We start from the raw sequence: 16,532 nt of genomic DNA, 5'->3' as shown, positions 1-16,532 counted from the left end.
ATTAATTGAGCACGATTTTTTCAAAATGCATTTGAGATGGTCGCTAAAACGGCTGGGACGTTTGGCATGGAGTTAGTGAATTTTCTCAGTCCGTTTTTCGGGATGGTTGAATCTTATTAATGTTTAAATCTTACCAGCAGTTTTTTTTTAATTAATTAATGAATGTTACTAATTGCGACTACTTGAAGATACAATTTCTGACACTATTGTAATGGCTATTTCTGCTGTGCCCCAATCACTGGTACAACAGTTTAGTGGTGCCCCGCCGCTGTGGTCTAGTGGCTAAGGCACTCGGCTGCTGACCCGCATAGCCTGGGTTCGAATCCCGGCTGCGGCGGCTGCATTTCCGATGGAGGCGGAAATGTTGTAGGCCCGTGTGCTCAGATTTGGGTGCATGTTAAAGAACCGCAGGTGGTCTAAATTTCCGGAGCCCTCCACTACGGCGTCTCTCATAATCATGAAGTGGTTTTGGGACGTTAAACCCCACATATCAATCAATCAACAGTTTAGTGGTGTCTGGGGCAAACGAGCTGTTTTCTGTGTCATGCATAGGTGCAAAGACACTTTATGAAGTGATTTAATTGCTGCATTTGTTTTGTACAGAATTATTTTTTGTACACTGGGTAACTTTATTAAACCATGCATTATTTCACCAATATAACTTTTAACAGCTTTGCATTAGAGAAATCAGAGTTATCAGAGAAAAAAAAAAACAGCGCAAAATTTATACAGACACAAGGTGAAAAAAGCGCAACACGAGTGCTGACTTATAAGCATGAACTCATAAGCATGAACCCACTTGCCCTAGCTCCAACCCTAGCATAGTTATCAGTTCTGCTTACAATAAGTGGATTTAGGTCTATTTTCTGACTGATTTGCTTGTAAAGTTTTCTAGTCACGTTTTTGGGGCTTTTTGAATTTTTTCAGCAAATATAGTTATTTCAGTAATCATCACTGGCATTTCTAGTGCATTTGTCAATGACTTTTCGTAGTGATGTGCATTCATCCTATTAGAAACTATACTAGAGACAATCTTAAAGAGTAGATTTAGCTACCAGGTCACAAACTGCACTTTCGTTCAAGTTGCGTTTATATTCACTGCCCAAAATAATTAGTAAACTTTCCAACTCTACTTCTTATTTGAGTGACATTTTTAGTGTAGTTAGAAATATTTTTGAGAAAGAAAATTCATTAAATTCAGGCTTTTCTTCGTCTTCTGTGAAAGTCACGCTTTTATTTTTTTGGGGTGCTGCATTCATGATGATTATGTGCTTGTTAGCTCGGTAGTGTCTGAGAACTCTGAAGCAGGTGCACTCAAAGATGCTTTACAATATTTCGATTGGTAAAGCCAAGTAAACCATTACAATCTGCAAACTATGCTATCATGTATAGCACAGTTTCATGCATGGTGGTGAGCTTACAGTCCGGCAAAAATGGCTGCTCACTTATCGCTGTGGCTTTTTAAACCCTGTGGCTTTTGAGAGTATGCAAGTGTGCAAACTCTCAAATGAGTACTGACGCAGGATTGGAGACAGCACACAAAGGGCGTATCACGTTTTTTTGGTACAAAGTGTGATGCTCTCTTGACGCCAGAGTTGTGCAACGCGTATAAAATATTCTACTTTGATTTTGAAGTTTTATCACTGAGCATTGGCAAGCTAGCCCCTCTGCAGTGGTCATATCCGATGAGTCAAGAAGGTTCTTCTGAATTCGGCACGCTGCATACAGTGAAAATTGGGAAAATCACTGTTGGAGTCAGTGAAGGACAATTGCGCACCAGAAGCGGATGACAGATCTGCCATTAGTACGTGGCAAGTCACATAAGTCAACCACCAATAAATAAATGTGGGCGTGCAAGCGTATCGCTATACTAGCAAGTGTTTATCAAGAAAACATCTGACCCACAGGTCGCGGGATCGAATCCCGGCTGCGGCGGCTGCATTTTCGATGGAGGCAAAAATTCTGTAGGCCCAAGTGTGCTCAGATTTGGGTGAACATTAAAGAACCCCAGGTGGTCTAAATTTCCGGAGCCCTCCACTACGGCATCTCTCATAATTCTATGGTGCTTTTGTAACGTTACTCCCCACATACTAAGAAAACATATTCATAACTTGAATTTTGTTGAAGCTAACCGAAAAGCAGATAGACAGAAGAGACTAACAATAAGAGCGGTTAAACGAAATTCCAATTATGAACATAATTCAACTGGCCCATATTGCCATCTTGCTGGAAGAAAACATCTCTCCTGAATAGTCAAATCTGAGTGACACCGCACTGGTGAACTTCTCTAGATATATTAAGCTTCCATGATTTTTCTCTCCTCTCTCTTTTTTTTTATTTTCGAAAGTTCAAAAATCTAGTGTTCCTGAACTTGGTTGTGCACATTCAATTTATTCATTTAAAAGCTAGGTGACTGCCATATTCATTTTTAGAGCGCAGCTCTTAGGCTCCGATTCCTGCATTGAGTGGCATTGACGTTTCCATCGTTGTTGGTGGCATAACTGATAGACTTGAAAAAATTAAAAGTTGTTGCCCACTTCCTCCCATTTTCGATGTATTCATGCAGGAAACAAGAACTGTGAATAATTACAAACACACATGTAAGGACATGATCTCATAAGAGAGAAGGTTATTTACTGTGGCTTGCAGATTTTTATGATTTTGTTGAGCTGTTGCCTAACATGGCGATGGTTGTGGCACGGTTTGCTTATGTCTGTGTTTGGCTGTGGTTCTTTCATGCTTGCAGATTGCTGCAGCTGTGACGAAGTCGATAGTGCAAGAAAAAGAACAGCGGCTAAGGGCAAAGACGCCCGTCCGGACCCGATCTGGCTTTGCGGATTCGCCACCGGCATTGGCCAGCACTCGCCGCAGCTTGAGCCCCGTCCGTGGAGATGGCGGGAGCAGCCCGTTCTCCTCTTCAAGGGACTACCCTGTGTCTAGACCCAAGACCCCATCGCTCAAGCAGAAGGACTTATCAGGGGATGGAGGCTTCAGGTTGGTATAGGTGTCTGGCTGTTTAAAGCTTCTAAATGATAAGGAAAGTGTAGGGTAAAATATAAGTCGCTTTAAAGGGAGATACCGCTTTTTAAAACTTGTTTTTAAAGTGTTACTGACACAAGCTTTAAAAATTTTCAGGTTGTCACTCCAAGTAGAAGCATGAGTGTCGATAACTAAATATAGTGTCGTAGGGCTTGGGAATGCATAGAATATATTTTAAGATTTTCTACCTGAAAACAGCAATTTTGGTTTTCGGTGTCGGACATCAACGAAAGTCTGACATCATGGGAAGACTGCAACAAGACATACCAGCAACACCCGTCAGTTTGCTGTCATTTGCACGTGGTTTACGTAAACGACAAGGGAAGTTCGAGACTCTTGGCTGCCTGGAGAATGCACCTTTGACAAAGCCAGTGAACTGTGTGCTTCACGTGATAATGTCCATTGCAGTGGGGCCGGCTTGCAGATGCTAGGCTATAAAAACATTAGAATCTAGTGTTGTTTGGCTCTGGTATGTGGAGAGCATTGATAGTGCTTTTCATGGAAATGAAAAGCATTTTTTTTTTTGATGTGCCGCAACATTGTCATTACTCCTTTAATGCTTCAGAAAACCAAGGAAAGTATAAGGCAACTATTTATCACTTAGGGGTACTGACAGGAATTTTTTCACTTATTGTTCTTTTTTTGTGCCAAATGATGGGCCAAGTACCTGAGAACGTAGAAAACGCACTGGTAAGCTTGAGTACGCCCTGAAAAATTAATTACAGCATGTTAGCTTCTGTTCATACTGTACACTGTAGTGACACGTATCGCGAAGGAGTACGGCTACTAGCGTGGGTGTGGTCTTAGCGAGCCGCAGGGCACGTGTTAACCGTCGCCGTGGCGAGAACACGATACTGCTCTAAGTCGCAACACTTTATTGTGGCAACACTCAACGCAGTACAGCCCGTTGCAAAAGGCGCGGCGGGAAAGCAAATAGGCTTATCCACACCACGGGCACAAAGTACTACACAGGGTACCACGAGCTCGTCTCCGTGGTAAAAGTGATTCACGGAGACACTGGGGCCTAGGTCCTGTTGCTCGAGCGAGGGCAAAGGCACTCGCGTTGGCTTCAGAAAGAGATGGGTCGGCGTAACTTGGCCACGCACTAGGACACCGTACTGCCCTTCAGCCGAGCGTACGCAAAGGGGCAACAAAAGGTGAGCGTTCGCCTCGGGCGCGAGGCGCCGTCACCGAAGTCCGACGAGCCCCAAACAACAGGAGTTGACGAACAGAAAAGGGAATGCGTGCTCACCGTAAGCTGTCCCAAGGAATCCCTGACTCACTCCCCAAGCACGCGCGCAAAAGCTCTCGGGAGACCGCGCGCGGCGCCACAGTTGACATCTGTACCGGGTGAGAGGGGTTAAACGTTACTCCTATCTCTCCCAGCACGGCAGACAGCGGAGAAAGGGATTCATGTCGGGACATGGGAAGGGCGCGGCAAAGCTCGTGCAAAGGCAGCGGGCTAGCCTCAATTCCTACAACCCTGACGTCACGGCATGGTATGAGCAGTGCCATCCAGCAGTAGTATGTGCACGCACAAGTTTTCGTGAGGTATCTTCATCAGCACGTCGCTTCTTCGATCGTATGCTTCGTATGCTGCACGCCGCACGCGTGGCAGCTGTCGCAGCAGGGAGGCTTTGCCGTGGTATTTTCGGATATCGCCATTGCCTGTAGCATGAAAAACATTAGATAAACTGTTTATGATGCGAAATAACTTATTGTTGAATAAAGTTGTAATGATATACAGTTGCACTAGGCTGGGGTGTCAGCCATCTTCTTTATATTTAACACCTTCTTCACACCTTCCTCTTCGTCTCCCTCCAACCCTACCTAACGTCCACGTACAAAAGTGATTCTTGAAGTGTGCTATTTCTGCAAGGCAACGTCCATTTCCGAACCCCCAACGAGGTATCAAGCCGTGATGGCAGGACAATTCGCAGGTAAACAAACAGTGGCACCGACCGTCTTGGCGAACTGGCCCGTCTCGTTCCCACCTTTGCTCTTTGCATCGAGGCGGTCGAGAAAATCAGTTGCACATGTAAAATAGTCGTATAAGTGTACAAGCTTTTATCATGTTGGCAAAAAGAAGTGCTCAATAATGAGCTCACGTTGGAAAGCGACCGGAGCTACCGAGAACGTTGGCCTTGCTAGGCCTATGCTCGGAGTCTGGAATGAATATGGCCTGTTGGGATGTGTAGCTTTCTTGGCAATGTTATAAGACGACAAAGAATGGATGTGTGAGTTTGTTTATTTTGTGCTTAATAAAGAGGATATGATGTCTTCTGACCGTGCAAGCGGAGGTGTCATATGTGGGCGGAGACCAAGTGCTCATGGCTTGTTCTGCCCATGTGTCGTGAATCGACGTACGCTGCTTGCGCCGTCGCACGCTGAGTTGGATGCCAAATCGCACCATGTTTCCAGCGCTTTTTAAGGCGCAGGTTCTGTCGACAATCCGAATTTGGCCAGAAACTGCACAATGCGCGCCTGAACAGAGTAAACTCTGCTTGGTTGGGGTCCAGTCTCTGCCACGGCGCACGAGGTAGACCCACGCTTGCCTCAGCGCTGGATAGGACTGGAATCGGTGCAACTTGCACATATTGTCCTCCGTTTCACCAGTGCAAGCCAATTCGCAGGGCTAAGTATTGAAGCCATGATGACAAATTCAAAATCAAATGATTCCTTTGCCTTCTGATAAGCGTATATATTGTGTTCGAGTGCATGTACACTATATTCCATACTTTGCCAGCTTGCTTCACAGGTCTGGCAGCTTGCCAGACTGCTGTGTAAAGTCACCAGGATTAGTACTGTAGCTTGACGTCAAGTTAGTGTCGATGTCGGTGGGTGTGCCGCGAGAAATTTGACTTTAATATCAAAATAAGATATCTTATCGGCATTTGCTCAGCGTCATACTTGTTTGGAGCCATCTCTGCGTACGTACAAAAGATTTGTATGGCAGAGTAAATTCGCCTCAGCAAAAAGGCATCAGTACACCTTTCGGGGAAGGGGGGAGGTGTTTTTCAAGATTTTTCTGGTCTTACCACTGGCACTTGTCTTGTGGTTGTGATGCTTGACTGCTGACTAATCCGCAGGTCGTGGGCTTTAACCCTAGCCACAGCCTCTGCGTTTTGATGGAAGTCAAATGCTAGAGTCTCATGCGATTAGGTTTAGGTGTACATCAAAGAACTACAGGTGGTCGAAATTTTCAAAGAACTCCATTACGTTGTCTTGTGTAATCATGCAGTGGTTTTGCAGTTGTTTCAATTCTTCTCAATATTATTATTATATCTATTTATAATCTTGATATTTATGCAGTCATTTTTGATATGCAATATTATTATTATATCTATATAGAATATTGTTATTTGTGCAGTCCTTTCTGATATGCAATTACTTTTGTTGTATGGCGTGTGGTTTTAAAATGTCAAGCACTTCGTATGCCTCGTTGAAAGTTTACCTACATTGAGAGAATCGCAAAGTAAATGAACGTATCGTGATAATGTGGGATGAGAAATGTATCCAATAAAACAAGAATGGATGTTGTAAGCCTATTTGAACCAACATTGTTGGAGGCTGAACATTCACAAGTGCCATATTTACTCGTATATATTGCACACTTTCTTTCTCAATTACGGAACTTCAGGAAGGGGTTGCGTAAACTACGTGGATATTTGGCAAATGCATGCTGTGCAAAAGTCCTAATGCGCATCATATATGCGTTAAAAAAAAGAAAGGAAATAAATAATGGGAGCACTACAAAGTATGCTTGTTTATTTAAAAGAATTAGCCTGTACTTTAAGCAGCCAGATCTGGTCACACACAGTCTAGTCGTAATCACTGGCCGAGAGACCCGTTTGTGAATTGTCATGGCCGTCGCCGCTGCCCCAACTGCCTTCCCTAATGTCCCACTCACATTCGGTGGCAATATCGGCGTGAAAGCCGTTTCGGCTGCAGTGAGATTCGCCAAAACAGCCCTTTCAACACTGATACTGATTTTTGCGACAAGTGCCACTGAATCCCCTCAACGCACAGCAATAAGGGCGGGAGTAAAAAATTCGGAGAACATTGGTGCACTTATCACAGTCGCCGAAAACTGGACCAACAGTGAAGCCCTCCTTAAGCACTTCTTTATTTTCGACAAATGCCAAGGGGCTGTTCTCATGAGTAGCAATGAATTTCGACCTACCCATTCCCGTATATGTCATGTTAGGACCTAGTTGAATTGATAACATTATTGCGGCACGGCCAAGCTTCTCGTATTTTGCAAACCAGGACCAGCCAACCACCGCGTCCTGCCTCCTTTCTTCTGTGGTGAATTCCAGTTTTCCCATAATTGAAAAGGTCTTCTTCAACGCCAGGAAACTTGTATTAGCACTCTTTCATTTTCTCCTGTACCAAACATCACACATTGGGAAACTCAAGTCCTGAAGGGCTTGGTGACGGCTTGCTTCCCATTTTCTTATGCAAGCTTTATAACCATGTACTTGAATTTCGCCATAGATAAAACGGATTTAACCCATTGTAAAGCCCATTTAACGTTAGCCCATCGCAAATTTCAGTGCGTATGGCCTGCTGAAGTGTCGAAGGCAGGCTTGTGGTGGGCGCGTCGCTATGCCGCAGCAGGGAGAGCTGTCGGGCAACTTCCTCTCTGATGAAGTCTTTGATCTGGTTGGACAGACTTTCTTGGCGAACGTTGGCATTTGCGAGTGCGACGGCCGAGATCGAATCTGGTGGTGGGACACTCTGTCGGGCTATAGAACGCTGACGGCGCAATTCATCGAAGCTCTGGCACAGGCTTACGAGGATTGCCACCGTGGTCAGACTTTTTGCTAGCAACATCTGGAATGCGCCATCCTCGATGCCCTTGAGAATCTGCCGAATTTTCTCTTTTTCAGGCACAGATGGGTTAACACGCCTGCAGAGGTCGAGCACATCCTCAATGTAACTAGTAAACGTCTCGCCAGGCTCTGGGCTCGGTGGCGTTGACGCTGGTCAGCGTGGAGCTTGCAAACGGCCGAACGCTTCAGTCACGAGGGTCTTGAAGGAGGACCTGTTGGCGATGGCGGTTTCGCAGTTGGTAAACCAAAGCTTAGCTACGTCTGCCAAGTAAAAGATAACGTGGGCGAGCTTAGAATCGTCGTCCCACTTGTTGCTGGCACTTACGCGTTCGTACAAGGAAAGCCAGTCTTCGAAATCTTGTTCACCACTGCCCCTGAAGATTGGCGGGTAGCACCGGGGCAGGTAGACGGGGCAGCCGATGGTGCTGGCTGGGCAGGGATGGGCTGGTTGGCGACTGCGTCAGTCATGTTTTGAGGTGGTCTCTCGGCCAACTTGCGAGAGCGGAGCTCCAGGTCTGCTTGGGGATCTCAGCAGCCTCCACCAAATGTGACGATGTTTATTCAAGCAGAGAAGTCGCATTGAGGTTGCAACAAAAAATGGCCAAACGACAAGTCTGGCAAAGGCGGCACAGGCTCTTGCACAATCAGAGCGCGGGGCTTTTTCGTTATCTTTTGAAGGCGCATATGCGTTGGTGCGTATGCTCCACTACATAGTAAAAATGCAACGGACGGGTGGGAAAACCTAAACTTCCCTAATTTACCAAACGTGTGTTGCAGCGCAGACACAGAAAACGAAAGGAACAGTTGTCACAGCAGGCCGTCACTCACTTCCGATGCAGAAATTTGTCTGTGCTGTGTCATGCACATGCGTTTCGATGGAAAAGATAGGGAGATAAAGAGGCAAATGCTCAAGCAGTTCTGACGAGCTTTCAACAAGTTTAGGTGTCCAGGTATGGTATTCTAAATGACCGTAGTTAGGGGGAATGTCCCCGGAAGACGAGACTTAGTACTTGCAGCCCAATTTATATATGGCTGCACTCGCCTGCTTGGCAAGGGGCGTACCCGTCCAAAGTATCTAAAGGTGATCTCTTGGTGCGTACGCCCGTGAGCTGGTGTGAGCGGATTCGGAAGAGCAGAATATGTGAGAATTTTTTTTTTCAGTTGAGCAGGCTGAATATTAGGGGCGTGCAAATTATTTGAGTAAATATGGCAGGTTCATGTCAAGCTAGGATTTTTTTCAGTCAGAAATGTTCAAAATATTCTAACTTTTGCTCAAATTAATCTAGAACATTCATTTTTGTCTCCTTGGATGCAGTTATGCAGAGGTGCAACAGCTGCACCAAGGAGAGATGCCAAGGAGGGATGCTCATTTCGCGCAATCTATTCGCAATAAGAACGTGGGACGTAGAAGTGTGTATGATAAATGTCCAAATGCACTCCCCAAGCCAATAGACATGCATCATTATTGCTTTATCTGGTTGAACGCTCATTGCAAGTGAGCGAAAAAGTTGTGTGCTCTAACCCCACCGTGAAAAAAAAGGGGGGGGGGGGGGAGTGGCATAGGAAAGGGAATTTGAAAATTCTTGTCTTTGTCTATCAATACTCCGTGTTATCGTGATATGCTGATCTATTTCATAAAAGTTTGTTGGACAGAGGAAAACGCTGTTTTATACAGATTTTTTTCCTCTGTTCCAGCCACTTGCTGTACAACTGTACGTGGTAAAATAAACTAAACTCAAACTCATATACCTTGCCTGGCAAGAGGCGCATGAAATGTTGATATTTAAAAAATTAAATTTTGTTCTGCATAAGTCATTGCATATTTGTGACCAATACAAATAAAGTCAGCAAGTTTCAACAGTACTGATCAAGAACAAAAATTAAATAACAGCTTTCTTTCCTTGAAAGGCTACATGAAGAGAACACAAAAACAAGTCAAATAAAATATTTAAGTGCATATTTCTAGCTTTAAGGGAGACGTGAGTTGTGAGAATACATTTCTCTATTTTGTTTCGAATACAGATTAACTTGTCTAGTGTATTCATGGTGCTTGAACATGTGCAATAATTTTTCTTGGGGATCAAGTAGTTCATGAGATACACAAAACTGCCTATATATTGTTACCGCAAGTGATAGAAAAGGCAATTAAGCACAAAGTGAATATTGTCTGAGAGCAAATTACTATTTCGTGCAATGAGTACAATGCTCTTAACATTTCCCAAATCAGATCGTAAATAGTGATTCGGTTGTGGATCGAAATTGAGTGTTTGCATAGGAACTATCATAAAGAAAACGAAAAAATTAAAATTAAAAAAACATATGGACCATTTCTCTGAACGGAAGCCTGATGGGATGCGAAGCAGCAGTGGTGCACACGGCATTGACCCGGTTGAAACGGGGGTCGACGTGGGCACTGGAAGAACGGTTTGAAGCAAAACTTGGTGTAGGCTTTACTCAAGTAAACGTTTGTTTGAAACACAGACAGGGGACGCCGGATGCATTGAAGATGCTTGCGCTCGGCTTCTTTGGCTCGCGTCTCATCGGTGTTACCCGTGCGCCGTCTGTATTCTCGAACGCGATCGGTGTTCTTGACTCGCACCTCGTTGGTGTCCTAAGTCTTCCACTGCTGACGCTTGCGTTCAGCTTCTTTAGCTCGCGCCTCGTTGGTGTTGATGTCGCCATTCGCGAACGCGATCGACTTCGCTAACCCTTGCAACGCCGGCGACAGCCGGTAAAGGTACGCGCACACTGCAATGGCGTCCCGCCCGACGGTGTGATCACGCGGCAAGCAGCAGCGCACTGTTCACATTTTCGGCGCCGCAAGCTTCCTGAGGTGCGCGCGTCAGGTCACGGGTTTTTCTCGCTGACAGATGAAGAGAGGTGGCGCGGGTGAGATGATGCCCACGTGAGTAGTGGGCTCGGGCGTTGCGGCAGTGGAGAGGGTGACGCGAGAGAGGGCAGACACGCGGCGAGCACGTGGCAGGCAAGGGAGAGAGATGTCACCGTGCACTGCGAGGAGGGCGCGAGCTACTTGGCACCGCTCCAACACCTGCAACGAGTGGAGCGGTGCAGATGGAGGGACAGTTTTACACAGGCTAGTCAAAAAGCAGCTTCCCATCTATAATTTCTGTGCAGAACATTATGACCCTGTTATTAATCCTTTGTGACGCATGGTTTGGGCATTTAATTAAAAAATAATTATAGCTCTAGTTTTTATAGATATCGAGATACTTTGACATGGGGAGCAACTCTTGCCGTGTCCAATCCTTGTTCATGTCCGATTCGTCGGAACAACTTCAGTTACGCAAAGAGAAAACAAAAACAAAAATGATGAGTCGTGACGTCATGGTGCGCTTGACCGCGTCGCTGCACCGAACCCACCATCATATTCCCAGTGTAAAAAGAAAATAAGTAGGTGAAGTGTAGAGTAACAGGACTCGTAAACAAACTTGACAAGTCTGCACGTGGGTATGAGGGTGTTAAGTTGTTTGAAGAGTGCTGCACGGAATGCATACCGGCCTTTCAAGGGCGTCAGGCAGGCGGTCGCGTTAAACTAATTCAAGGGCTAACATGATTACTGTCTATGCACGACCTCAGTGATGTGCATTTAAAAGATCCCGGCTGGCAGCATTAGTTAAGGCACAACGCAAATAGTCTTTCTCATTTGTGTCGAGAGTTGTGAAAGCTGCGTGGGGTCAAAATGACATTGCGGGAGAAAGACCAGAAACATGCAGTTCCAGCCAATCAGCGGAGGCTGAATTGGACATGTCCATGGATTGGACACCGCGAGAATAGCTCCCATAATTAAGACATAATTAAGACCCAGCTTGTACTCATCGTAATGATCTAAACTACAGCTGAGATGTAGATGTTATAAGAATTTAATCAGGACTTACACGTAATTTCAATTACAATAAAGATTTCAGTAACATAATAACAAGACTTTTTTATAATGTTTGTTTTATATTACCCTGATCTGTAGAAATCAAAAAGCTCTCTTCTCTTCTTCAAGGGACTACCCGGTGACCAGGCCAAAGACTCCATCACTTAAACAAAAGGATTCTTCAGGGGATGGAGGGTTCAGGTTGGTGCTGGTGCCCCTTTCTTTAAAAGCATTGAAGCAGTGTGTAGTTTTGATTCATGTGTAGAAATTACAACCCAAATGGAAATGAATATGAACAAACAACTTGTTGCTGATTTGTGCTCAGCCCACAACTTCCAAGTTATTTGTGTGTTCAGGGCAGGGGCTACTTGCCTATCCACCTTCCTTGGTTTGTATTGTCGACATCAAATGAAGCACTGATAGCGGAACATGTGGCCCAAGTATTAGCAATAGTATAGTGCACTCCGTCCTGTCATCACCACTGACAGGTGCGCACATCCGGTTGAGTAGCACTGCACGATGTTTCTGAAATGCAATATTTTTGCTTGATAGTTCTGATGCAATAGGAACCAGAGTGGCCATGCCAGGCAGTTTTGGTGTTTTTACTTCTAATTTTTTTTATTTTTGCCACCTTTATTTCGAATAACAGAATTGAAACAGGCGAAAATATCGGACTTCAGGGCAATCGCGCAGTGGTGCCAGACGAGATGTGCAGAGCGGACCTGTCTAGCAGCACTGGAGGATGCACATTATCGTTTTTGTAATGCTTGCAGCACACGCTTCGCTGTTCGTGTTTCATTTGACAGTAATTGTAAATGGTGTGTGCGGAATATTTCACCCTGAAAGCATTTGCCAGCGTCCCTGGCAGCACATTTAGAACATCTTACTTGATACTCTTCAGCCTAATGACATTTTCTGTGCCATCGTGACAAAGATGCACAATTTCCCTCCTAAGTGAGCCAAACTGTTGTCTCCAAAATGGAGTGCACAGCCTGATCTTGAAAGTTGTGGCAACAATTGGCGACAATGGAAAACATGCGTGGCAGTAGTATTTTCCAGACATGTGTAATGTGCCTAACAAGGAGGCCTAATAGTTGTACTCGCCAATATCAATATGTATTTGTGAGCTACTTTAGACATTTTAAAACAGCACGGCCTGTGTGCCTGTTTGCTCCACTGTGCTGTGGGTGCAGCATGCCATGAAAAAAAAAAAAAAGAAAACTATGTACCATCTCCGTGAAGGGAACCCTCATGTGTTGCGAAACAGCAGCGGTGCGCATGGCGTTGACCCGGTTGTAACGGGCGTTGACGCGGGTGCTGTAAAAACGGCTTGAAGCGAAACTCCGTGTATTATTTATTATTTAGAAAATACAGCAGGCTAGGAATAGCCCACGCAGGAGTGGGGGTGGTACAGTATGAGGATATGACCAAAAAAAAAAAAAGGATTAATACAGAAGGTACAAACAAAGAGGTAAATATACAACACATTATGGTACAAGATCTAAGTTACTTCAAAAAAGTTTTCAGTACACCTTAACACGCTTCCAGATTCAAAAATGTGATGTGGTAGTTCGTTCGATTCTGTTAATGTGCGAGGAAAGAAAGAGTATTTGAAATTGTTAGTTCGAGCAAAGATAAGACGAAAAGATAGGTAGAGTTTACCCGAGTAAAGGTCTGTTTGAAACGCAAAGACACAGGAGGCTGGACGGATTGAAGACACTTGTGTACGACTTCCTTGGCTCGTGTCTCATCGGTGTTACCCGCGCGCTGTCTGTATTCTCGAACGCGATCGGCGTTCTTGACTCGCACCTCATCAGTGTTCTAGGTCTTCCACTGCCGACGCTTGCGTTCAGCTTTTCTGGCTCGCTCCTAATTGGTGTTGACGTCGCCATTCGTGAAGTGATTGCCTTCGCTAACCCTTCCAACGCCGGGGACAGCCGAGAAAGGTACTCGCACACTGCCAGGAAGCATGCCGCGACAGTGTCTCGCGCGATGGCGCGATCATGGCAAACAGCAGCTCACTGTCCACATTTTCGGCGCCACAAGGTTCTTGAGGTGCACGCGCCAGCTCGCAGGTTTTTCTCGTTGACAAATGTAGAGAGGTGGCGCGGGTGAGATGATGCCCACGTGAGGAGTGGGCTCGTGCGTTGCCGCAGTGGAGAGGGTGAAGTAACAGAAAGCTGGCACGCAGCGAGCACGCCGCAGGCGAGGGAGAGAGATGTCACGGCGCTTTGCTAAAAGGGCGTGAGCTACTTGGCACCGCTCCAACACCTGCGACGAGTGGAGCGATGCGGTTGGAGGGACAGCGTTACACAAGCTAGTCAAAGAGCTGCTTCCCATACAAAATTTTTGTGTAGAACATTATGACCCTTTTATTAATTCTTTGTGATGCACAGTTTGGGCATTTTGGTCAAAAATAATTAGAGCTCTAGTTTTTATAGAAATCGAGATACTTCAACATGGGGAGCTATTCTCGTGGTGTCCAATCCGTGTATATGTCCGATTTGTTGGAACGCATTCATTTACACGAAAAAACAACAACAAAGAACAAGAACGGTGAGTGGTGACCTCATAGTGTGTTTGACGATGTCGGTGCACCGAACCCGCATCACATTCCCAGCGTAAAGAGAAAATAAGTAGATAAAATGTAGAGTAACAGGACTCTTAAACAAACTTGACAAGTCTGCTGTCACAGGTACCGTTAATTAGGGAGGCGATCGCCGGGCCAATTCCAAGGACTGAAATATCGGCCCCCCGAACTGCACGACGAAAGCGTGGACAATTTAGAAGTGGTCCTATTTGGCGCGCCAGCGGACGCCGGCTGTGGCCCGAAGAACAAGTCAGAGCCGAGAGTTGATAAACAAAACAAAATTATATTCTCAATTATGGCAGATCAAATCGATACGTAGATATGCATACTCGACCATAGTTGAATACGTTATGTCACTAATCAAACAACGTACTACACAGTACAATCAGCCACACTCGAAACAACGGACACGAACAACAATACGCACTACAATGCAGTCGCACGCATTGAACAACCAAGACACCTAAAGACTAAAGAGTTCGAAAACTTACTTAGTCCAAAGTCCTTGGAACAAAAGTCTGAATGATACTCTTCCGAGAATCACTCACTCAAAGTCCAGCGCTGTTGTCGGTCCGCTGCCCCCGAAGTTTGTCTTCCAGGAAACCTTGCGTCTTCAATTGGCCGCTCTCCAAGCACCAAACTTCTTCGCCGGTAACACGTCGGCTTCCCACACGCAGCTGTTGCCACGCATCTTCGCTCGCTGGCGGTAGACACACACTCCTGCCTGTAGCACGAGTCTTCACCCCTCAGGTGGAAATCCTCTTCTTCTCCTCCTTTGTCACTGAGGACAAAAGGCTTCGCCCACACGGCGGACGCACACTAGTGCAACATTCCTTTTCCTCTGTCACTGAGGACAAAAGGCTTCGCCGACGAGGCGGAACACCCTACGCACACTGGCGTAAAATTCCTTCTTCTCCTGATCTCCCATCTCTGCTGCTTGGTTAAATACCTTCCGTGCTAGATTCCAGAAAATTCTCGTTTCGTCGGCGAAGGCTGGGGAAATCGCGAGACGGTTCGAGGGCCATCCGCGACAGATGACGCAACTCTGCATCACCACGCCCCTTTTCCTCGAGAACCTTCCAGAACTTGCTCGGCCGCCGATGTGAGGAGGTTAGTCGGCGAGACTACGCTTCCTAGGGGGAGAGGGACGGCACACCCGGGGAGCCTTTGGATGATTATTTTCTTCTTTATCGTTGACTTTGAGGTGCCTCTCTGCGCTTATATCGTTACTGTCGCTATAATTCGGTGGCACACGCTTTTTCGGAGCTCTCGTTTGTGACATCTGCACGTGGGTATGAGGGTGTTGAGGTATTTGAAGAGTGCTGCAGGGAATGCATACCGACCTTTCAGGTGCATCAGGCGGGCGCCCGTGTTAAACCTAATTTAAGAGCTAACATGATTACTGTCTATGCATGGCCTCAGTGATGTGCATTTAAAAGAAGATTCCTTGGGGCAGCATTCGTCAAGGCAAAACGCATCTTGTCTTTCTCATTTGCGTCGAGAGTTGTGAAAGCTGTGTGGGGTCAAAATGACATTGTGGGAGAAAGACCAGAAACGTGCAGCTCCAGCCAATCAGCGGAGGCTGAATTGGACGTGTTCATGGATTGGACACTGCGAGAATAGCTCTCATGCTTTATAGTGACCCTGACATAATTAAGACCCAGCTTGTACTCATCGTAATGATCTAAACTACAGCTGAGATGTAGATGTTATAAGAATTTAATCAGGACTTACACGTAATTTCAATTACAATAACGATTTCAGTAACGTAATAACAAGAATTATTTATGATGTTTGGTTTATATTACCCTGGTCTTTAGAAATCAAAAAGCTCTCTTCTCTTCTTCAAGGGACTACCCGGTGACCAGGCCAAAGACTCCATCACTTAAACAAAAGGATTCTTCAGGGGATGGAGGGTTCAGGTTGGTGCTGGTGCCCCTCTCTTTAAAAGCATTGAAGCTGTGTGTAGTTTTGATTCATGTGTAGAAATTACAACCCAAATGGAAATGAATATGAACAAACAGCTTGTCGCTGATTTGTGCTCAGCCCACAACTTCAAAGTTATTTGTGTGTTCAGGGCAGGGGCTACTTGCCTATCCACCTTCCTTGGTTTGTATTGTCGACATCAAATAAAGCACTAATAGCTGAACATGTGGCCCAAGCATTAGCAATGGTATAGTGCACT

General features: G+C 45.5%; 1 protein-coding gene across 4 annotated transcripts in view; it reads left to right on the top strand.

The window, feature by feature from the left end:
- The window catches only part of LOC119163955 (uncharacterized), an 82,172-nt gene that overhangs the window by 3,586 nt on the left and 62,054 nt on the right, over positions 1–16,532 (top strand). For 2 of the 4 annotated variants that reach the window (XM_075870788.1, XM_037416044.2), the window contains exons 2-4: positions 2,747–2,994; positions 11,887–11,958; positions 16,198–16,269. In XM_075870788.1, coding sequence (XP_075726903.1) covers positions 2,747–2,994; positions 11,887–11,958; positions 16,198–16,269 — 392 coding nt within the window. The remainder of the gene's footprint in view (positions 1–2,746; positions 2,995–11,886; positions 11,959–16,197; positions 16,270–16,532) is intronic. The other 2 variants (XM_075870786.1, XM_075870787.1) reach the window with 2 other exon arrangements.

This window comes from Rhipicephalus microplus, chromosome 8 (genome assembly GCF_043290135.1).
Source record: "Rhipicephalus microplus isolate Deutch F79 chromosome 8, USDA_Rmic, whole genome shotgun sequence".
Lineage (NCBI taxonomy): Eukaryota > Metazoa > Arthropoda > Arachnida > Ixodida > Ixodidae > Rhipicephalus > Rhipicephalus microplus.
The sequence above is the reverse complement of the archived record's forward strand: the minus strand, read 5'-3'. Positions and strand labels throughout refer to the sequence as shown.